Raw genomic sequence first — 24,976 nt, 5'->3', positions numbered from 1 at the left:
AGACACAATTCCTCAGATTATTAGAGTAGAATCATCATATAAAGTACAATCAAAAGCGAATTAAGAGAAGAGAACCATCTGGCAGTTGGTAAACTGTTCTCAGTGATATTTCAAAAACACATGTTTGTGTTAGTGATTAGCAGACCTGTGTCTGAAGCTCTGTGTTTATGTATATATTTTGGCAAGTTGACATTTAACATCTGCTTAAAGTAAAGTTTCATAGCTCTCATATGAAATAAAATTTCAAAACATAGTTTCATGTTATTTATTACTTTGTCTTGTCTATGAATTTAGGTTCAATTATCAGATAGTTCTTCCTCGGATATCTCTGTTGCTTCTTCGAGTTTAACAGAAGAACCACCTTCAGAAAATACTACCATCCCTGTGGGAGACTCTGAGAAGCAGGAGATAAATGAATCTAAGAAGCATCTTCAACCAACAGTTGAAAGTCTAGAGATTAAACTGAAAGTTGCTGAAGAAGAAAAATGTAGAATTAAAAAGGTATGAATCTTAATACTTTCCTGTTATGACACCTTTTTTCAGTTACTTATTTTGTCCAGCTTTAGCTCATCCTTAAATTTTCCATGTGAGGGTCTGCCTCAGGCTAGAGTGTGTGTATGTGTGTGTGAGGCATCATGTTGAGATGTTCTAGCGTGTGTGGGGTGGGGGTGGCATTTTGTAGAGATGTTCTAGCACCTCTGTGCTCTGGAACCAAGGACTTGACATTTTGAGAGTGGAGTTGCCCAAGGCACAGACAAGTGCCTTTTGCTGTCTCTGTGGAAATCTTGTTCAGTGCAATTTTGTAACAGTTTGGTAGTTAAATTCTTCAGATTACGGGTACACTGACTACATTACTGTCCAGAGCTGACGTTTCTTTCCCTGCCGTATTGGAACTGAGTGTGCAGACTTTTACTGTCTTCTCAGCACCTTCCTGCCTGTTGAACAGGCATCATGGATAAGAAGAAAGAGTTAGTTTCACTGGAATGTAGAGGTGTTTAAAGAACAGAAGCAAGGACAGTGATAGATAAGAGGTGATAGAGACTAAGGAAAACAGTGCTAGGCTGGAAGCAGGGTGGCATAACACTGGGATGGAGATATGATAGGCAATAGGTGCAGGAATACTGGGGCTAATGCCACCTTACCTGACGCCTCTTTAATTTGAGCCAGGGGATACTTTGGCTTCAGAAATCCCCAAGGATGCGGTCATATGCTTTGAATTACCTGGGAATGTAGCACATAATTTTTTTTAGCTGGAAGGCAGAAGTGAATGCATAGAATTACTGAAAACAACATGTGTTCATGTTAATTTTTGGCACACACTTAGTGCGAAATATATAGAGTGAAGTGGAGAAAACTTGTATCTGACCTATGCTCCACCCAGAGTAAAAGGGTGTAAGTCAAGTAAGTCATTTAGTGTGGCCCATTGGCAGAGGAGCGCACAAGGATTACAAGGCTGTGACATTTACAGTCTTGTGAGAACCTGAGATGCAGTCTATTTTTTCATTGGAAATATAGTTAATATGGAATGACTCCCTGAAGACCATACTAACATTTAAAAATCTCCTAACTTTTTCTGTTAGGAGTTAGAAGATTTGATGGAAAAACATAGTATCCTACAAACAGATTTCTTGAAAGAAAAGGAAGATGAACTCATCTCACATCAAGATCGCTACAAAAAGCTGCAGGTAATTCTGCATGATTTTCCCTCCGTGCACTACTGTGAAAGATCATGCATAGTGTATGTTTAAGAAAAGGCCCTGGTTGACAAGAATTGTGTATGTGTAGTACCTTTTCACTGTGTCAGATTCTATGGCTTTTACAAATGCCAAATGAAAGTAGAAAGTACTATAAAAGCTATGCGCTTCCCTCTTCTGTAGTCCTTGAGGGCATAGTCTGAATCAAATCAGAGACGAGAAGGGAGCCATGCTTCTAGGAGCCGACAGCTAAAATTATTTTCATGAAACTTAAATATTGGATTCTTTCTGTTAGCACAGTTAGTAATGCCAATTCCTTTTGTCTTCCTTCTTTGGCTTCTTTTTGCACTTAGGTCAACACCTGTGGCCACACATTGAGTGGACTTGGCCACTGCAGAGTACAGGTGTCCAGCTTGCCAACAATTCTTTTTCCAGCAGAAACAGCTGGTTATTAAGCTACACAAATCAACAGCCTAAGAATAGACTGCAGTAGAGACTATGTAATATCTTCAGACTAAGCCTGTAGTGACTTATCCTGTCTTTCCAAACAACAGTCTTCATATTTGCCTCCTGTAATAAAAAGATTGTTTATTCTAATATTGAATTATAATAGCCAAAAATGCATCTCAGGATCATTATGGAAAGCTATTTTATGTGGAAATGCTTTGTTTCATCTGATCTTATATATTTGTTTTATACACTTAGTCATGCTGTCTCTCACCCACATCCCAATGTAAATCCCTCTTTTACTAATGAATACTGCCATCCACAAACTTATGTGATATTATTAAATTCTGAGTTTATGCAACACTAGCAACATAAAGAATCCTCAGGGTGACTCAGCTTACTTTCAATGGGGAACTAGAGATGAAGAAAGTTGTTAGGAAATAAAAATGTAAAAATTTATATGTACTAATATATTCACAGACACTAGAAGACTTACCTTGCTTGGGCCCTTCAGGCAGGGCAGTAGAGGTGTGAGGGGAGCAGGAGTCAGAGCAGGGAGTTGGGAGGTGGTGGTGTGGGGCTCAGGACAAGGGGAGAGGACCAATCCTCTCTGCTCTTTCGGGATGGCCCTCAGTAGCAGGGGCTGTGCTTTCCAGCAACCAATTGTTCCTCAGAGTGGGCCTGTGGTGGCAGGGACCACAAGGCCTAGCCACCAGCTGCTCCCCAAGAGCAGCCTTGGGTTGGTGGTGGGCACTTTTTGCCCCTCTTTGGTTGATTGTGAATATAACTGTCCCTGTTCTCATACCCTTCCCTTTCCATTTGATAAGAACTAATTGCATTCTGTGTACATCCCATTGTCCTGGCACAACCAAACTCTGACTTTGTTTTAAGTTATAATAAGAGGACATTGCATACCAAATTTGGTGGTCCTAAAATTTACTGTTTAGGAGGGGTTCTTGCCCAAATGAACTCATGGACAGACGTGCAAACTCTCTTAAATATGAAGTACATATGAAATTAATTTTATCTTAGAACATGTTTGGGTAAGTAGAATGTCCTTTGCCAGCAGCTACCTGTGCTGTACCTTGAGAGGATGTCAGCAGTACATGAACCATCTGCATAGACATTGATAGGTACAGCATATAAATCCAAAGAGTACTTAAAAATAAGTCTCCTCTTTTACAAGGCGTGTGGGAAAAGCAAAGAAGTGTAATATTTTCTCTCTGTCTTGACATAGTAAATCACTTCAGTAACCTTAATAATGATGCTCATTTTGAATCAAAGGAAACTGTAAGTTTTAATCATTTCAGTTCCTTTTTCTGGTAGCGGTTGTTTGCCCGCCAGGTTTCTGAGGTACCACCTGTGGTTTTACGGTCTTCTTTTTTCAGTTTTCCTCAAATCAAAATAATTCTACTTATGGTCCAGTCCACTGATGATAAATATTCTGCATTCAAGAAATTGTAGTTCCTCCTTTTCTTGTGCACATCTCTTTCCAGCAAGGATAACTGTTGTTTCTGCACCTTAGTTTCATGAAATTCTATTTGAATGCTCTGTACAAGCTTTTTAGTTTGTTTTGAGTTTGTTGTTTCGATATATTAAATGAGCGAGGAAAGGATAAAGCACATAAAAATGTTCTGTAAAAGAATTAGTGTGTGCGCCACTGAGGTAAAAGCTGCTTAGGGCTTCTACAACTCTCCAAGGTGCCCCCTCCCCCAAGTACAAAGCTGACGGGTGACTTTATGAACACACAGAGATGAAGAAGCTGACAGAGAGGTTACAGTTTTGAAGTGGGACTAGAATTCACAGATTGTATGCTTTAACACCAGCACTTGACCTAACAGGTGACAATGTGGTGCCCTCATACTCAGCTGTACTAGCTATAAAAGAGGGAAATAGAAAATTCTTCTTTGAGGGTCCGTGTGGAAGCTCCACCTTCACGTGCACCAGAGCTGCTGCATCCACTGGCCAGAGATTTGTTGGTAGCAAAGCCCCCACCATCTGGCTGTGCACGTGGGGCATGGGTGCAAGACACCTGGACCACGTATTGCACGTGTGTAGCCACCTGCCACCTCAGTTCGCTGGTGACCACCAGCTTTGGTCACAGCCAGAGCAGTCCCCTGCGCACACATGGATTCAGTGATTAGACAAAGCCTACAGCTTGCTTCTTTATCTCTTGTAGAGACACATCTATGGGGGGGAAAAACAATAGAAAAGTAGAGCCACCAATTTTGTCAAATGGCTTTAGCCGCTTTCAGTAGCTCCACTTTACAGTGGAACCTAGCTTCCTCATTTTCACTCAGGCATGCCTGGCTCTCTGGGTTTCAAAAAGTGCTTGTCTTGTGGTCTGTCTTTCTCCATCTCAGATGACCACTCCTCCTGTATTCAGTGTTTAGGACAACACCGTGACACCAGTGACTGCCTACATTGCAAGAAACTTAGCAAAAGATCTAGGAAAGCTAGACAGCACCAGCTACATGTTTGGGAGATGGCACAAGCACTTAAACCAGCAAATTGTCACAAGGATTTCCCCCTCAGGCATAGTCCACAGAGGATTGAAGCTGCTGACAGGGCTCCTACACTTAAGAGCCCTAGAGATGGAATCATAGAACACTAAACTGGAAGGGACCTTGGGAGGTCATTGAGTCCAGTCCCCTGCCCTCATGGCAGGACCAAGCACCATCTAGACCATACCCCATAGATGTTTGTTACCTGCTTAAATATTTCCGGTGATGGAGATTCCACAGTCTCACTCAGTAATATATTCCAGTGTTTAACCATTCTGATAGTTAGGAGGTTTTCCCTAATGTCTAGTCTAAACCTCCGTTGTTGCAGTATAAGCCCCTTGCTCCTTGACCTATTCTCAGAGGCCAAGGAGAACAATTTTTCTCCTTCTTCCTGGTAACCCTCTTTTAGCTACTTAAAACTGCTATCATGTCCTCTGAGTCTTCTCTTTTCTAAACTAAACAAGCCCAGTTCTTTCAGTCTTCCCTCATAACTCATGTTCTTTAGACCTTTAATTATTCCGGTTGTTCTTCTCTGTGTTGAAATGTGGTGCCCAGAACTGGAAACCATACTCCAGTTGAGGCCTAATGAGTGCTGAGTAGAGCAGAAGAATGACTTTTGTTTAATGCATCTCAGAATCCTGTTTCCCTTTTTTTGCAACAGCATCACACTGACTTACATTTAGCTTGTGGTCTACTATGACCCCTGAATCCCTTTCTGGAGTACTCTTTCCTAGACAGTCACTTCCCATTCTTTACGTATGAAGCTGATTTTTTGCTTCCCAAGCAGAGTACTTTGCATTTATCCTTATTAACCTTCATCCTGTTACCTCAGACCATTCCTCCAGTTTGTCCAAATCATTTTGAATTCTGACCCTATCCTCCAAAGCAGTTGCAACACCTCCCAGCTTGGTATCATCCATAAACTTAATAAGCATACTCTCTATGCCAAGATCTAAATTGTTGATGAAGATATTGAATAGAACTGGTCCCAAAACAGACCCCTGCAGGGCCCCACTTGTTATGTCCTTCTAGCATGACTACAAACCAGTAATAACTACTCTCTGAGAATGGTTATCCAGCCAGTTATGCACCCACCTTAACGTAGCCCTATCGAAGTTGTATTTGTGTAGTTTATTAATAAGATCATGCAAGACCATATCATATACCTTACTAAAGTCTAGTTAAGGCATCTTCCACCTCTTCTCCCTTATCCATAAGACTTACCATGAAATCCCCATCAGCCAGGAAACAGTAGCACACCTTGTCAGGGTTGGCCTGCTCAACAAAAAAATGACTGCTTTGAAGCACCATGCTGCCACCCTGACTACCTCAAAGGGGGCAGCTAACATTGCTCCCTCTATGTGCAGAGCCAGCCGGGAGCACAAGGAGAGGGTGCACCCCTCCTTAACTGATAAAGTGGTTAGGCTTTCTGATAGTCACCACTCTGGCACCAAAGGAGGAGCCAACAGAGAAACAGTGGGTGCCAGCTTCTGCATGCTGGCCTCATCAGCTGTTAGCATTACCCTGCTTCTTGACAAGCCAGCACCACAGCTCTAAATGCTGCTTCAGTACTTTCTGTGCTGCTGGCACTGACAGCGCAGGGGGCTTTGGTACTGATGCCCCGCCTCCATTCACCCCAGTATACCAAAGCTGTGGAACTTTTATTGGCCTTGGTACAGGGCACCCCTTTGTTTGGCACCAGTAGCTCTTTGCCCAGCTCAAAGTTCACTCATGGGCAACTCCAGCCTCCTTGTCTGTCAGATTTTCTGACTTGGATGAGAATATTTTACCTCAGAGAAAATTAAACAAATCTACATCTATATTGCTACAGCTGCAGCAGTGTCAACAACAGTGGGTGCCCATGCCACCTAAATGACCATACTGCGATCTGTGGACAGCCTTTCTTCAGCAGCCCTTTCCCCAGCAGTTACCCAACCTCTGCAACCAAATCAACATTGAACTCCTAGCATACAATTGCTGGACAGCTCGGAGGCCAATGATTATGGCAAATATAACAAGTGAGATGAATGGTAGTCCTTCGCACCCACCCTAAATTCCTCCTTAAAGTACTTACTGCTTTCTGGTGCAGTGAGCCAGTATACTTACCTGGCTTGTTCTCTAAAATTCATACCGATGACAAGGACAGAGCCCTGCGTACTCTTGCTGTCCATGGGGCTTTGGCCTTCTACCTACAGAGGATTTGGCTAATCTGCAAGATGGCCCAAGTCTTCATCTCCTTAGTTAAAAGGTCTCATGGCATGCCTCTCTCCAAACAAAGACTGTCCAAGTGGCTCTTGCTTACAGCAAGTTTAATAAAGAGCCCACAGAGGGTATACATGCCCATTCCATATGGTCATTGACTGCCTCCACGGCCTTCCTCTGGGGCGTGTCCACCAATGACCTTTGTAGAGCAGATACATGGGCATCTGTTCACATGTTTACTCAGTGCTATACAAATCTTTGCTCTCTCTCTAGCTCTCTCGCTCTACATTTGGATGATCTGTACTATCATCTACCAGTTTACACCATCTGAGGGTCCCACCTTCAAGGAATGACCCTGCTTGTAGTCACCTGAAGGTGGAGCACCCATGGGGATGCTTGAAGAAGAAGGGAAGGTTACCCACCCTGTGCAGCAACTGGAATTCTTCACGATGGTCATCCCAGTGGGTGCTCGACCACTCACCCTCCTCCCCTCTGTTTCAGATTTCTTCTTTGAGTTCCAGATCAGAGAAGAACTGAGGAGGCGGCTGATCTCACACATGCAGTACATACTCTAGGTTTCTCATGTCTGTGCCCTGCACACACGGCCAGTTGGGGCAGAAGGGCACTGCTACCAACAAAACTTTGGCCAGTGGGCGTAACAGCGCTGGGGGAACCTGAAGGTGGAGCACCCACATGGACAACCATCTCGAAGAATTCCAGTTACGGGGGAGTAACCTTCCCTTACTCAAGACACATCTGTCTCTTAAAAAAAAAAAAATGTATTGTAAAGTCACATGTGAATGAGCATGTGGCATTCTCACGTTCTTAATGTTCTCATATTTCTGCCACAACCCTAAAAGGGTAGCGCAGAACATTCATAAATTAAATGGACAAATTGCTTTTAATTGGCATTATATGCTTTATCCAATATGTAATGCAAATTTATGGTTAAGATTTCACACACACAAGCTAGTAACTTCAGTTGTGATTTTCCACATTCAGTTGAGCATTTGTAATATTTAAAAATACAGAACGACCATTGTAATTTTAACTTCTTTGCATATGAAATGTGTCCAGGTTACAATTGCTGTGGGAACCACAACCATGAATTTCCTGAGGTTTTTTTTTATATGTAACCTCTCAACCATAAAATTCCGTTAATGCCATTTTATCCATGTAATTTCCTTGGTTACTTAAAGAGCAAGAAGGCTAACAGGTGTCCGTATTTGTGTCTGATTTTCTGATCAAACATCAAATGTGTATTCATCTCAAATGTCTCATGCTCTGTTTTTCTATGCCCCTAAATGCCCTGTGCTGGATCTTTTCTAATGCTCTTTTTTTTGTGGACATGCATATGAAAGTTGTTTTGTATTATAAACTTGAGAGAATAAAACTAAGGCATATCTTGTTTTGACGTGTTGTGGGACTGAATATTCACTAAGTTTTTATTACAGATTTTTATACATTTCTACTCAGTGGTAAGAAGCTATTTCTAATAAGACTAGTTAAAATGATAAGGGACAGTTTCCTTCAGTATTAGATGACATTCTCCTATTGAAAACACAACAGATAGGTAACATTTAATTTGGGGAGGAGAAAAACATTACATTTTATGTATTGTAAAATTATTCTCAAATTCTGAAGTGGAAACTAATCCTTTTGATACATTCTTTATTTAATATGACTTGTTTCTTATGGGAGGTCTGTTTTCAGATGATATGATAGTTCACTAAAATGTGGACTTTTTTCTTATGTCTTTTGTTTAATTCACCACACGGTCTTATTTCAAGTGATGAAGCTTCTCTGTTGGAAAATTCTAATTGAAGCAATACAAACTTTCCACATAACCAACCCTTTTTTAAGTTGAGCATGTATCTGCATGCCCCATCTCCCCATTAACATTGTAATTGATTTCGGATGATCGTCTCTTTGAAACGCAATTTTGTTTTTTTTTCTTTTGGCAGCCTACTTTTTAAAATTAAAAACAAAACATACAGTTGTTTTGGCAGTCCTTTCCTCCCCGCTCCTCTGCCTGACCCCTTGTTCTCATTATTTCCCCCTTTTGTTTAGGGAATGCCTTCGCAACTTACTTCCAAAGTTGATTTCATTCTGCCTGTTTAAGCTAACAATATCCCAATTGTGGTAATTGTCACAAGCACGAATTATTTCATTTTGATGACATTCAGGCTGAAAATCTATTGTTTTTCACTTTGTATTCATAACAGTACTGTAAATTGGAGGGTAATCATTAGGTCAGACAAACTGCATGATGACAATCTTTTATAGGTATACGACTAAAACCTAGTGCTTCAGAGGGACACATTTTCAATGCAGCACTTTATTTGAGTTATGCAAGGTCATTAGTTATTAGTGAGGCTTGTACCTACTTAGCTTTGTACGTCATCAAAGATTTAACATAAATTGGGATTGAAGTGGGAGCCAGCACCTCATGCAGGTATACTCTTTTAATTGATGTTAGATGACAAAATTCTTACTAAATTCTACACTAAAATGTCAACAATAACAATGCGTTCAAAGAGTACTTGTTAAACTCACAGTTCTGGACATATAGCATGTAAAATTTGTGAGAAGATTGAAATGGAATTGCTTGTAAAACTGCATTTGAAAACAATCTCTAGATTTTTGTGGTGCAGATCATGCCCACATAATCTTTGAGGAATATTGATTTGTGTATGTTTCTACTCAGATCAGTATCTGCTTGTTTGTTTGTTTTGGGATATTATTTTTGTATATACAGTAGGCTCTCAACATTTGCGAGGGTTCTGGGTTCAGAGCTTGCATAAATGTTGATTTTTTTTCACAAAGGTTGGGGGAGAAGGGGATCAAAGCCCCAGGAAGTGGCAGTGTGGGTGCTCCTTACCCTGGAGCTCCGGGAAGGGGTGGCTGCCGGTGCTCCCTGCCGGGGCCCCAGAGAAGTTGTGGCAGCCACTGGCGCTCCCAGCCCCGGAGCCCCAGGGAAGCGAGGCCACTCATGAATAATTGAATTTGTGAATGTGGCGCTCACAAATGGTGAGACCCTACTGTACATGATTGTATTTAGTTATTCCTTTGGGGGTGAGCGTTCTGAGTTTTAGAACTTTCCTTTTTTTTTAAAAAAAAAAAAAAAATGCAATTAAACAATGGAAATATTTTCTAGATTTTTTTTTTTAAAAAACAGTCCATGTGATTCTGATCTGACGTACATGGAATGCTTATGACAGTCTGCTTCAGGTGAAAATTTGCTTGTGCTCTGAAATAGAAGGCTAAATTCCCCTGCCCTCAAGGTGCTTGTTCTGCTTCTCCTTCTCCTCCTCCTCCTCCTCCTCCTGTGGCAGTTTTTGTGCTTACAAATGTTATATGTTTGTAGACTGATTCTCTCAAAGGATTTTTTTGTTGTGCTCAAGTACTGTTTTTCAACATTTAGCTCTGAATAATTTTCTTAGCCAAAGAAAGGCCTCTAACGTAATGTGTAGACTTTTCTTCTTTTATCTAAAACTGTTGATCTTTAATTTCATAGTTAGTCTAAGGCAGCATTTCCGAAGCTGTGTTTCATGGAACACTGGTGTTCTGAGCAAAATGAATAGGTGTTCCATGAAAAAAATTTTGATGCTAGCAATATTTTCCTTCTAAAATATTAAATACGAAATAGGGTCTATCCAAGATATTAAGGCATTTGGGTTGTAGGTATATTAATATTAATATTTATAATACATTCATAATAGTATAGTTATTACTATGAAACTCATGTCAAAATAATCAGTCAATTTGGATTGTTTCAGCATGAATCGTGTTCAGAGAAATCACATGATACTGCACCTGATATGAAGATCCAGCTCTCTAGCTTGGTTCTTAATATTAAGTGGATTTGTGATCAAAAGATGCAAAAACACTCTTCACATTTAAGAAAAAAACAACAAACTGTCAAAAGTTACTTATTCTGATTTTCCAGTACTTTTCCTGTAAAAACAATAAATTTATAAAAACACAAAATTTAACTGTTTTTCCAGACCTAATTTGTTTTGCATTTTTTTTCATAAAAATGGTCTTTGCGCTTTCAGGAAGGACAGTCTTTTTGTGAACATTATTGTTCTTTCTACTTGTGTATAAAACAATTACTCTAACCATCCTTCTTTCAGCTGTTATATTGATGTTTTGGGTTTGTACTTAGTTTTTAATTGTTGTACTTAATAATAGGGTTGCTAACTGTCCTCCTACCAGAAGGACATTAATTGTTCATTCAGGTGATTTTCTCTTAATTTTTTTAGATGGCTTTTGTTTTACAAAGAGCAAAACATAACTATTTTAAATCAGCATTGCATGCGGCTATTTTTCAGCATGAAACCTTCCAACGTACCCCCTCCCCTGCCCCGACCAGCCTTGGTGTGTTCATCCGCATATTCCAAGCTCAAAAATATTCTGTGGCCAAATTAGTTTGGGAAACACTGGTCTAGGGCAGAAAAGTAGGTGAAGATGGCAGAACTTCATTCAGAGTATGCAATAAATATTCTGCCCGATGCAGTGCCTAAGTCACCCAAAAGGTCAAATATTTTGTTTATCGAACTAACTAGTGGGGAGCAACGTGTAGCTGAGAGAAGTCTCTGTCATGCACATCTGGTTATGCGGTAAAGCTGTTCCTTAGAATATTTTAGTTTATATATTTGTTGATGGTTTTGACAGGTTACCCCCTCCCCCCAGATAAACAGATGTTCACAGGTTTGTTTTGAAAATTTCGTATGGTAAAAACTGATGACTTAATAGCATATGTACATAGTTGCCAGCAGAGCAAAACAGGTATGGTGTGTGTGCTTATGGTGTAATGTATTTGTGTTTGTATTACATACACATGAATTTTTTTCCTTATGGTTTCAAAATTTAGACGTACAGAAATACATTGTTGGTTACTAGCTGGCGTGTGTTGAATGAAGATTATTAAAAATGTCATGGTCACATGTATAATATATACATTTTGTATTAACTGTAGAGACTTGAAACACCACTGAACTACAGTGTATGAAACGTTAACAATGAAGCCAAACAAAAATGAACATGATTTTTTTAGGATTCCCCTTTTTCCATGTAATTCAAATAACTCAACCTTGCATTCTTTAAGTCAGTGAGAGAGAACTCTCTGAGTTCCTCCTGTGGAGATTTTATTTTGGGTGTGCAAGAGAATCTCCAAGGAAAATGTTCAAATCTTCTAAAATGTAACATTCTCGGCACGCTCTAGAAAAGAACATTTTTTGTACAAAGTCCAATATTAAATGCTTACTGAAGTCATCATTCTTATTTCTTCCCCATAAAGTCATATAGCGAGACCTTGGATTCTCATTCTGTTAGTTACGGTACTACCCAGAATGAATTCTTGCAGGAGATAGGAAATATAACGATCTATTAGAGTAGGTGTCTCTATGGTTACTATCTCCAATCAGAGATGAATTTGTTTAGCGTTGGGAGATTTCTCTGACAAGAGCCAGTACTGTACTTTTAGTTCACACTATCATAGCGTTCATTCCCTATATACACACATTCAATATCCTTATTTGGTTATGTAGCAAAGTCCACTGCTTAAGAGTACAGACATGCTGGGACTAGAGTAGTGATGTCCCATAAGTATGGACTTGCAGAATATTCACACATTGTGCTGGAGGTTGCAGTTTTTTGTAATCCATTTATTACTTACCGTGCATCTTAACTCTTAGTTTGAAAATTACTACTGAAAAAAACCAAAACAAAAAAACAACAAAAACAAACAAAACCGACAACCCTGAAATAAAATAAGGTGAAACATTTTACTTTGTTCAGTACATGTTATGAAAAATCTGAAATGAAGTGTTTAAAAAGGATTGGAAGCCTTTCTGGAGGTAGTTTCTGTTTGTGGCTAGAGTACTAGAAGATGTATGTTTTCTTACAAAACTAATACATGACTTGCATCCTGTTAAATACCATCTTCTAACAAAATATTTAGGTTGGTTTTAGGTGCAGACACAGAGGAGATGGTACTAATAATGAAAAATAGTTGTTTTGAAAAAAAAAAAAAAAAAGTATCTACTGTACCTGCAGATAAATTTATGTATCAAATTCAGGATCTTTCACAGATCACAACACCGTGTGAAATCTGTGCAGTGTGAAGACTACAGAATCCAGAAAAGCAATTATGTAGTAGGCACAAACCTGGCTTTTTGCTGAACGTTGAAAGGTATTTATTTAACTGGCAACAATCCCCTGCTCTCTTCCAAAATTGTACCAGAGACCTCATTCAGATTTCTTCACCTTTATGTACACAGTTCCTCCTGGCACACAGTTGATTGTTCTTTTCACACTTGATACCTTCGGGCCCTTTATATTTTTCACTTTTCAAGCTCTGTATCCTTTCTGTAATGGGGATCCGGCTGGGCTGGGAGCTGGTTGGGATGTGGAGCTCTGCTGGCAGCTCCCACCTGGGGTATTTGTTTCGGGCCAGGGGAAGCACGGCAGCCCTGAGGCTGGGAGCTGGCCAGTGCGTGGAGCTCCACTGGCAGCTGCAGCCCCGTGGATCCAGATGTGGCTGGGAGAACCCATGCTGCCGCAAAGCTGGGAGCCAGTCGGGGTGAAGAGCCCCACTGGCAGCTCCAGCCATGGGGTCTGAACTGGGGGAAACCCAGCACTTTCAGCCCTGGGCATCTGGTCAAGGCTAGCAAAACCCCAGCAGCCCCGGGGCTGGGAGCTGGCCAGGGCACGGAGCCAGGCCAGCAGCTCCAGCCACAGGGACCTGACTGATGGAACTCTGGCAGCCCCAGCTCTTGGGACCTGACCAGAGCCAGAGGAACCCTGGCAGCCCTGGGGCTGGGAGCTGGCAGGGGTTCAGAGCTCTGTCGGCAGCCCCGGGGACCCAGCCGGGACCAGGGGAACCCTGGCAGCCCTGGGACCAGGAAACAGCAGGGGTGTGGAGCTCCAGGGCCAGGATCTGACTGGGGTGCAGAGCTCAGTTGTCAACTCCAGCCCTGGGGACCTGGCTGGGGTGGGATGGGCGGACACACTATGTTATAAAGTATTGATTTTGTCCAAAATTTATATAATTTTTCCTTCTGTTAATGATTGCAGGCTCACAAAAATGATTAAGTTGACATGTAAAATAATCATGTACTTAAACTACTAAGAACTATTTTTTTTGTTTTCTTGGCTGAAGATAATTTGTCTGCATGTTGAGTTCATTTACAGAAAACTGACACTTAACAAAACCAGAACATGTGTTCTCAAAGTTGAAGGATATTGAGGTAAAGGAACTGCCCTTTCAAACAGACTTCTCTTGTATTACAGTACTTCAAATATACTGACAATTGGTAATTCATAGAATGTAGATTTGAGTTGCAGTTTTATGTATTCTTAAGTATATATGTGACTGAGGGTAAACAACTTTTATTTCCAAAACTAAAAACCATAATGAGACTGTGTACTTAAAACCTGCACAACTGTGCTCAAAATAATTTTTTGAAATACCTCTCTTCAGGTTTTCTTGACAGGAGAGTGGCAGAGAAATTTTGAGTTAGCCTAAAGAATGAGTTTGATGTGATTGGCTTGTAGCTATTGTAACTTCAGTTCATTTCTTATCTGTTTGGGGGAAATAAATTACTCATTTCTTTTGTAAAGGCAGGATATAGTGCATGATATAAGATTTCAAATACTTAAAGAGAGGAATGACAATATCATTCAAAATCACTTTCCTCATCGATGCAGAGAACATAAAGAAAGAAAGGGTTAAAAACAATAATGGTGGCTAGGAGGAAAGAATGGTGATTTTTTTTCCTCAGCCTCTTAAAGTTAGCTAATCTTACCATTAAAATAATTGAGGAATAACTGAGGGGTATGGAAGATCTTCTCATTAAGTAAGAAAATTTATGTGACTATTACACTTTGGCTGTGTTTACACTCATGAAAAACTTTGAAATGGCTATTCTAATGGCCAAATCGAAGCATACTAATGAGGCGCTGAAATGAGTATTCAGCGCCTCATTAGCATGCCCCTGCAGCTTGTCTACACGGGGGTTCTTTTCGAGAGGACCCTGCAAACATCGAAATCCCTTTATTCCGATCAGCTCAATCTTCCTCATAGTTCCTTGCCGTTAAGTCGTTGTCGTTTGCTGAACCTGCCAACAAAGATGCCTATTTTGAAGGTATTGTGTGTGGTATGGTCTGTGCACTTTGAGACCACTAAATGCTGTCATTGACGGGATAACATTTGAACCCATAATTTAAAGGGATGTTTTCTATCATTAGTAGAAAAAGCATATTTAAATCTACTTCATCATGCTAAAATCCCATTAAGGGATTCACAAACATTTATATGTGCATATAGTATTATTCTTGTTTACATATCTTGCAATCAATAAACCTGTACTTGGATTGCATCTGTTCACTTAATAGTCACATACAAATTAAAAACTAACAGGAAAAACTCCACAAAACTGGAGCATGTGCTGTGGTAATACTCTGACACCTGACTAGATATGGAAGAAAACTTCTCCTTGTGCAAAGTTATGGTTACACAAAATGAAGCACATCCAAAACATAATTTTTGTCTTTTTGAGTGATAGTGTACCAATACTTGGAGTTAAAGGTGAAACCAACACCAGTGGAAGGCATGTGTGTCCCTGCAGTCGTCATGCTTGAAGCCAAGGGTGTCAACAGACCTGGCTTCCAACATCCTTTGTTCTTTCTTATCACTTAGGGCAATTTGGAGCACCTACTGCTTTTTGAGCATAGGTTTCCTCATCCTTTCCTAATCAGCATTGTCTCATTCTCTACATAGTTCTTAATGTTGAGTGTTAGATTAGTGTAATTTAGCTTAATTCTCCTGGGTTTCCCTCAAAAATAGGGACCTCCAGTGTTTAAGCAGAGTTCAGCTTGCAGGGCAGTGATTACAGCAAGTGACAAACACTTCATATGCAAGATTTATTTTGGAAAGGGACATTTGAGGGACAACTACTCAGTTTGCATATTTTTCCCCGAAGGACAAAAGAAAAAAATCTTGAGAGCCTCAGAACTCTTGCTGGAAAAAGCTGTTTGTCCCTTTTCACAACCTGACAGTGTTAATGAGACTGCAGATTGCTCATTGAACAAAAGTGCTACCCTGACATCTTTTGGCATCTGAAGGCTAAAACTTGGGAGAAAAGGTTCTCTGCTTCTCCTGTGACTGCATTATCTTCAGGGACAAAAATGAGACTAGCAGACTGCAGCTGGGAGGCTGCAAGAACCTGGTCGAAGGCAGGTACACTGGGGACTGGGTCAGTGCCTTCTTGTTTCCATCTAGGCTCACAGAGACTGCAGTCCAGCAGCCAATAGAGGCAGATGTGGCTTGTTAAGGACCAGCCTGCAGGAAAGAGCCAGGGAAGGGCTTTAGGTTCACTCTAAAAGGCTTCCCCAGGCAGAAGGGGCAAGGAGTTGAGGGGTGCGCAAGGATGCTGGAGGTTTGAGGCCCAGAAGAGCAAAGCAGCTCAGAGAGGTACGGGGGGAATGGATCAGAGGGAAGTGATGGGTAAAGTGGCCAGGGAAAGTCTGCTCTGTTGGGGTACAGGCAAAATCCCCACCAGCTGCCTGTCTCCTAGGATCCCTGGGCCGGAGCCCAGAGTAGTGGGCAGGTTTGGGCTCCACCTACCCTTGCCCTGCTGGAAGGACAGGAGCAGCCCAAAACCTGCTGAAGGGGGTTTGCTTTCCCCTTGCATGAGACTTGCCCATGATGAGAATGGCTTGATAAGTGGAGAACCTTGCCTTTGGGAAGTCCTGAGGTAGCAATAGGACTGCTGAGAGTCTCTGAGGCACGCAAGAAGCCATGAGGAAGTGCAGAACCCCGAGAGGGTCGGGGGTATCAAGAGACTTGCCATAGAACTTTAAAGTCTGCATCCTTGACACCTCCCGCTCCCCGGTGATAATTTTCATTTGTGACACAGACATCCTCAAATACCTATTGGAGCTCAAGCATAAGTGTTAATATTTGCTAGTACCATGAGAGACAAACTTATGTTGGCACATGTGGGACCATCAAAATGTCCAAGACATGGGTGATACATCTTCATTTATGCCATCTAAGTAGATTTCTTTTTTTCCCCAATAATTTCTACTCTGCCATCATAGGGACTTGGCATTGTACATCTTAACTACTAAGCTCTTACCTCTATCTAAATGCCTTCTGCATGTTGTATTTTTCACTTCAAAGGATGTATTGCATAGTATAGTATTGACACCTGGCAAGATTTTAGCAATGGTAACGATCAGCACGCTCAATGTTACTCTGTTCTTTAGTCATGTATACCAGCTTCTCTATCAGTAGTGTCAGAGACTTCATCAATGTAGAAGCTGTTATTGCTGGTGAAACGTCATGCATCACTGATATTGAGACCCTCTTTAACCACTGTCAAAACTCTTATACCCTTTTCTTAAGAGAGCTACATTTTTCATCTTCTGACTCAGCTGGTACCAGACCAGCTTCACTGGCCAAATAATTTGGCACACTTGCTGTTTATTGCAGTCACCATATACTGCAGTATCTGTGGTATTAAATAGGGGGCCTTATTTTTCTAGGGACATGTTGATCACAATGGGCATTGCAGAAGTTTGCTTATACACATCAGCAATGATGGAAACCTAGAATTAGTTTAAGCTGCTGTATATTTTAGTCAGCATCTTACTCAGGGTGGAAATCTTCATCAGTCGCTGTTCAGCTCAAGGAAGAGCGGTTTCCTTTGCCTCAGTCATATTTGCTACCACTAGAATTTACAGATGAGAACATATAGGAAGATGTCATGGTTCAACCTCCTTGGATATCTTCATCTCTGCCAAATGAGCCTATTACCTCTGACTCTTCCTCTTCTGCAGATAAGGTCTGAGACCTAATGAGAAGAGTAGCAGAACATTATGTATTCAGACAGAGGTAGTTCAACACAATCCACATTAACTTTTGGTGGCTCTTTGAGTGCTATGAATGTGGTTGCACCACTCTATGGCAATCAGAATTTTTTTTTCCTAGCAGTGCCTTGCAGTGCATGCATGGTAACAGTCTGGTGGTGCTGTTGATGTCCACTGATTGTGCACATTGCCTGGCTCTCCCGGTTCCTACTCTGCAGCAAATGGAGCTCCTTGCAGTTTTCACTCCTTTGCCTGAAATGACAGGGGAAAAAAAGATACGTTAGACTCCTCATCTCTTCCCCCAGTTTTGACTTTGACCCTTTCCCACCCCACCAAAAAAAAAAAAATTCCCCTCATTCTTTGACTTCCTATCCTCAACCTTTATTTCACTAAAAACTGAAGATCTTTCTTTTAGTTTGAAAATTTATTTGATGGACATTTCAGCCATTCATCCACCCATTGGTGGTTGGTTATTTATTTATTTATTTCACATCCTGTGGTAGCAAGATTTCTCAGGGGTCCCCTAAAAGTTTATCCTCCCATATTGGATCCATTTCTAGCTTAGTGCTGTCTGTCTTAATGCAGGCATCCATTTGAATTTATGGCAATTTACCTTTATTTCCACTTAAAATAAGAACATCTTTTCTGGTGGCAGTTATTTTTGCTGGAAGTGTGTCAGACCTGCAGGTGCTTTTAGTGGACCCATCTTTCTCACTATTTCATAAGGATGAGGGGTTTTGCTGAAGTCCCATCTGTAACTTAGGTCCAGAGTTTTGGTTTTTCATCTAAATCGGACTATTGGGATACTCCTAAGCCTCATGAAAGCAAAGCTAAAGAAAGAGAGGCTTTATTCTTTGAACATAAAAAGGCACTGTCTTATTATTTAGATCAGACCAAACATTTCAGAATATCTTCCATTCTGATTGGGTTGTATGTTGAAAAGGATTAAAGGACTATACCATCTACTTTCTGATGGTCTTGCTTGCTGTGTATATCAAATATTAATATGCCCAAGTAATGCAGAGGTGCCCAAGCATATTACAATGCTAGTGTTTTGGGCCCACAAATTATGGATGTAAATTTTTACCATAAACAACTTGGCATTGCACCTGGAGTTCAGTAATCTTCCTTTTTTAAATATAAGTTAAGAATGCCTTAGGAGTATCCTCAGCTGCCCAAAGGATGGTGGCCATAAAGGAAAATGAGGGGATATATTTAGTAAATACAAATTATAAGTTTTACATTGTGTTATGATCTGTTAGATAATAGCTGGCAAGCATTCAACACATTCCTAGTCTGTCATCCTGGCTTAAATTATTTTACTGAACATTAATAATTGCTATATTACAGTATAGAAGATTTGATGAAAGTAACTGATTAATCTTCCAGTATGCTATACAAACCCAGTACTACATTTTAGAAAGGAAAAAAAAATTGTGTTCTGCTTTTGAAATTCCATATTCTCAAGCTCTCTTGCTTTCCTCAACTGCTTTTCGAATGTGACTTCAGAACTTGTATATCAGATGTGAGCAAACTTTTTATGTTGGACCCCACATTTTGTCCCAGCAATTTGTATGGCCTCCCCACGCTGTCTAATGTAATCCGAACTGACAGATATTTTCAGTTATGTTCACATGGAAAAAAAAAAAAGACAAGTGTAAGAAAATAAGTCTGTAGACTGTAAAAACTTTATTTATCGGTACATAAATGTGAAGGCACATACATAAAAGCAGTAACCTATTTCAGCATTTTTAATGAGATGGATAAACCAGAGACTAAGCAGCCAATCTTGCTGTGTACCCTAAGGAAATTGCCCCCACTATGCGCACCACTGTTGTATATTACTGTGCTGCTGTTTAGTTTGGGGGAAATTATATGCGTCAACAATCTGAAATAACTTCATTATTTCTGTACTTTTCTGCTTTGAATTCAAACGTCTTCTGTATACTTTCAGGGTGCTGTGATTGTTTCTTCTTCTTCCTGATCTTATATTGGAAAAAAGGAACATTAGGCTATACAACATGCTGAAGTTAAAATAAGGATGGACGAATCAGGAGGAGACATTACAAGCCACGCTTCTGGTTTTCATCTTAGAAGAATGGATTTTTGAAATGTTGTAATAGTAGAAATGAGAGAACCTGTGTGTTAGGAGAGAGACAAAAGAGTGAGAAGAAATTACTTGAAAGTTTCATGTGTATGAGATTGGGAGGAAGGTGTCATTGTCAGCAGTGGTAGAGAATGAGGGAAGAAAAATATATGTAAGAGAAAGTATGGGAAGTTAAATATTTTCTGTGCACATTCTGTTGATGTGTTTTGAACTTACTCCCATCTTGGAAAATATTTTCTCTGCAGGTTCTTTTTCAGATCTGTTTTCCACATATAAATAGGAAAAAAAAAGTTTATCAACAAGGGAAAAATCCTTCTTGAGCTGTAAAAATTAGTTGCACACTCACACATCTGAAGTCAGTTTGGCCCTAAGTGTTTGTGGAGGTTTTTGTGGGTAATAATGTTCTCAGTTACCTTGTTTCACTTGTGAAATGCCATTTTTCTTGCTTTTAAGGCTTAGTGTTTATACAAGTATATTGCAAAGGTTGTCTACATAAATAATTTGATGGAAACAAGCTGAGGGTGTGAATCTGCCTTGTGCTACTAGCATACTAAAGTGCAATTGGGTGCACTCTGACAATGTTATATATTAGTTTGGTAGAATTTTTCTAAATTTCCATTGTCGACCCTGTGGCCCGAGACCAGATCCCTCAGAAACCCACGATAGACGGTCTTGACCTGTCCTCATCCTACAATGGATGAGGTCAAAAAGGCAATCAGCCAGACCAGCTCTGGCAAAGCGCCTGCGATGGACGGTATCCCTGCTGAAATTTTCAAAGTGGCAGGACCAGTGTCACTTGAAGCCTTTCACAACATCCTGATCAGTATCTGGGAAGAAGACAACATGCCCAAAGACTTTAAGGGTGCCACAATCATCTTGCTCTTCAAGAACAAGGGCAACAAAGCTGACTGTGGAAATTACCAGGGCATCTCCCTTTTCTGTACTGCTGGGAAGATCTTGGCTCGAGTCATCCTCAACTGTCTGATCACTAGCGTCTTAGAGGAGAACATACCAGAGGCACAGTGTGGTTTTTGCCCAGGCCACACCACCATTTACATGATCTTTGCTGTTCATCAGGTCTAAGAAAAGTGCATAGAGCAGAACTTAGATCTGTATGGTGTCTTTATAAACCTGACCAAGGCGTTTGACACTGTCAACAGAGAAGCCCGGTGGATTATCCTGTCAAAACTTGGCTGCCCGAGAAGATTCGCTAACCTCATACAACTTTTCCATGATGACATGACTGGCTTTGTTCTTTCAAATGGTGAGTCCTCAGATCCATTTGATATATCCAATGGTGTGAAGCAAGGGTGCATGCTGGCCCCAGTGGTGTTCACCCTCTTTTTCACATGCATTGTCACCCACGCAGTTATGGACTTGGACCATGGAGTCTACATAAAATACAGACTTGATGGGTCACTTTTCAACTTTCGTCATCTGAATACTAAAACCAAGACGCTTGAAAGGCTCATCCTTGAAGCTCTTTTTGCTGATGACTGTGCACTTACGTCACACAAGGAATCTGAACTCCAGCTCATCAACAACAAGTTTACTGATGCCACTCGCCTCTTTGGTTTGATCATCAGCCTAGGAAAGACCGAGGTACTGTTTCATCCTGCTTCAGGATCTCCTGCTCTCCCCGCTTCAATCTTTATTGAAGGAACAGAGTTAAAAACAGTAGAGTTCAAGTACCTTGTCAGTGTGCTAGCCACTGATGGCTCCTTTGACAAAGAAATCAATGCCAGAATCTGCTAAGCCAGCTGGGCAGTAGGATGCCGGAGAGAGCGAGAGTTGAGTCAGCACAATATCCAACAGTCCACTAAAGACAGAGTGTACAAAGCTGTGGTCCTAACCAGTCTCCTGTATGGCTGTGAAACCTGGACCTTGTACAGATAATATATAAAACTGCTGGAGCACTTCCACACATGCAGCCTGAGGTCAATACTGCACATTTGATGGCAGGATAGAGTTATGAACCTGGAAGTCTTGGACAGAGCAGGAACCATGAGCACCGAAACCATGATTCTGAAAGCCCAGCTTCGCTGGACAGGGCACATCATATGAATGGAGGAGTCAGGAATCCATAAGCAACTCCTCTGTGGTGAACTCTTCCAGGGCAAAAGGAGTCAAGGTAGGCCTCGCAAGAGATATAAAGACTGCGTGAAGGCCAACATTGCTCATGCTGGTTTAAAAGCAGTTGAGCTAGAGCAGCATGCAAAAGACTGAACAGGCTGGCATGCTCTCGTACAACACACACGACAGCTTTGAAGAGCAGCAGTGCATACGCCTCATTGATGCTTGTGAGAGGAAGAAAGCAGCAGCAGCAGCCACACCAGCAGAGCCAGGACAATCCCCTTGCCCCCACTGTGAACTCCCATGCTGTTCAAAGCTTGGACTCCTCAGCCACATGCGAGTCCACAACCGATGAGGCTGTGCAAGCTCAAGACATCATCGTTGGACACGATGGGCTACCTATGTACATAGAATTTTCTGAACTAGACTGGTTAAAGTGCATCAGCAGGGTACATATGGACAGACCAGGACAGGCTGTATGATTCACATCCCAGCATGCCACGGTCTGTTTGATCATGTAGACAAGCTCTTAGTTCTTTTTCCCAAAGGTTCACTTTTCTCATTTCCTGTTTTATTTTGTGGAAGTCTTCAGGTACTTTCCAGAAAAAAAAGATATAAGGTACTTTCTATTTGCCTCCTAGACATTGGCATTTATTTACTGTTAGTTCACTCAAAAGTATGAATCTTGGAAAAATACTGCCTTATAATGGAAGCACGGATAAATTTAAGAATTAGTGTGGCTGAAAACACATTTTGGTACTTGTTCCAAGTAAATATTTAAGGGGACATTAACTTTCTGTTTCATGGTCATATGTCTCTCATTCTCTTCCTTCTATACATTTTTTATTTAAAGTGGAATTGCATGATGTGACATCTTCAATATGAGCAAGTATATCTAATTTATTATACCCTAAGAATTCATGACATTTTTATTTTCAGCCACTGACTGTCTGTCTGTCTACTCTGACTCATGATTTTGTATTTATTTACGTTGAAACTTTTGTATTCTGAAGATTAGCTTGTTTGAGTTTTTGTCTCTGCATTTCACAGTCAGAAGAGTATTTTATGTTTTAAAACTGAGAAAATTGCAAAGTTTATTAATAATCTATTTTAAACAATAGTAGCAGATTTATTTCTAAAAATTTCAAGATAATAAGATTTAAGAAGCCTAAACAGCACTAAGGCCACATCTACACAACAAAGTTTTGTCGACAGATGTTTCTATTGGGACGTATTTCCCAACAGAACTTGTCGGCAGAATGCATCCACCCTAATAGAGGCTCATTCTGTCGACACTCTGACAGAGTGTCCCTGTACCCTGACTCCTCTGATAGAGCAGGCTGTGGTGACCTGGAAGCCAGAATCGCATGGACATCAATCTCTTCTTGGGGCAATAGCCCAGCTTGCCCCTGAAGGGTGCCCCTCATACCTTGCATACCTTTTGGAGGGACAGCAAAGCTAGTTCAGGGCTCCTAGGCTTCCTGTGAGAGAGTTCGAGTTTTCCAGTGAGCTGTGCCAGCAGAGCAGCTCCTGGGCTTGCCCTGGCTGCACATAATGCCTCTGCAGCTTCTGCTGCATCTCATCCCAGCCATTCTTCTCGTCCTCCTATGGAGGGATGAGCCAGACACTACTCATGAGGAGAATGACCTCCTTACTGCTGCATTGAATCGCCATTGCCTGCGCTCACAGCTTCTCAGGTATGTCTGCCAATATACCACCAGCTCAGATTGGTGGACTGTCTGGTTTTGTGTGAGTGGCATGACCAGCTTTTGCCCCAGAATTTCCTCAAGCAGGAGGACAGCTTTCTGGAGCTATGCACCTGGCTCACCTCCACCCTCCGCAGGGAGGACACCCACCTGTGGTGCACTGGCTCCCTGGAGGAGAGGGTTGCCGTTGCCCCCTGGAAGCTAGCTACCCCCAACAGCTACCGATGCATCGGGAACCAGTGTGGTGTGGGGAGCTCCACCGTCGGTGCCATCCTTATGCAGATAAGGCAGTACTTGGTCGCAGGCCTTGCCTGGGGAAGGGAGGGGTCCTGGCCAAGGGGGACCTTCAGGGAGCAGGGGCCGGAGGTTTGGGGTGGGAGTGGAAAATGGGGAACGTCCCACACCGGGGGACTGTGCCGTCCCACACCCACAGCTCTGTCGCATGGGGGAAGGCCTCCTGGGAGGGGGCCAAAGGGTTTGGGAGGGAAGGTGGGGAATGGGGAACACCCCAGCCTCCTCTCCCCACAGGTCATGAGGGCCATCAACTCCCTCCTGCTGCAGAGCCGCATCCACCTGGATGCTGCTGCTGCTGCTGCTGTGGCTGGTTTCGATGCCATGGGGTTCTCCAACTGTTTCAGGGCCATTGATGGGACCCACATCCCCATCCATACCCCGGACCATAGTGCGGCACAGTTTGTAAACAGAAAGGGATACCACTCCATTGTGATGCAGGCCCTGGTCGACCACCAAGGACACTCTGTTGATGTCTTTGTCAGGTGGGCTGGCTGGGCACATGATGCAAGGGTGTCCTGTGATTCTGGCCTCTTCTGGAGTATGGAGCCAGACGCCTTCATCCTCAGCTGGGAGCTGGTCATCAGGGACGTGGCCATGCCTCTGTGCAGGGTGGGATGCTACTTACCCACTCATTCCCTGGCACCTGGATCCCACTAGGAACTCTTTAATGCACCCCCAAACCACGCTCACATACATGTAGCGTGCGCCTTCAGTCAACTGAAGGGATGCCTTTGGTGTTTACTGATGTGCCTGGATGTGGGGGAGAGCAAGGTACCTGAGATGTGGGCGTGTGTTGTGTTCTGGAGGGGAGGGGGCCTGTGAGGAGCCAGGTGCAGCCCGCATTGTCTTGGCCCACCCGGATGGGCTGTGGATCCGTGAGGTCCTAAGGAAGCAATTTGTCCAGGGACCACAGTAACCCTCCCCCTCCTCTGGGGCACCCCCTGCAGAGGTGTCAGGTCCAGTGCCCCTCCCCATCCCCATCTGGGCCCCTCCTGTTGCCCACCCATCCCTCCATGGCCCCTACACCAACAAGGGACACGGGGCTTGTGAACAAATAAACTAACTTTTAAT

The 24,976-nt window shown here is 42.0% G+C and overlaps 1 protein-coding gene across 4 annotated transcripts in view; it reads left to right on the top strand.

Moving 5' to 3' along the window:
- Positions 1-24,976, top strand: part of CCDC91 (coiled-coil domain containing 91) — a 355,265-nt gene that overhangs the window by 73,677 nt on the left and 256,612 nt on the right. For all 4 annotated transcript variants that reach the window (XM_075003166.1, XM_075003187.1, XM_075003174.1 and 1 more), the window contains 2 exons: positions 295-501; positions 1,581-1,685. In XM_075003166.1, coding sequence (XP_074859267.1) covers positions 295-501; positions 1,581-1,685 — 312 coding nt within the window. The remainder of the gene's footprint in view (positions 1-294; positions 502-1,580; positions 1,686-24,976) is intronic.

The sequence above is a fragment of the Carettochelys insculpta genome, chromosome 1 (assembly GCF_033958435.1).
Source record: "Carettochelys insculpta isolate YL-2023 chromosome 1, ASM3395843v1, whole genome shotgun sequence".
Classification (NCBI taxonomy): Eukaryota; Metazoa; Chordata; order Testudines; family Carettochelyidae; genus Carettochelys; species Carettochelys insculpta.
Note: the sequence above shows the minus strand (reverse complement) of the source record. Positions and strands in the feature narration are given on the sequence as shown.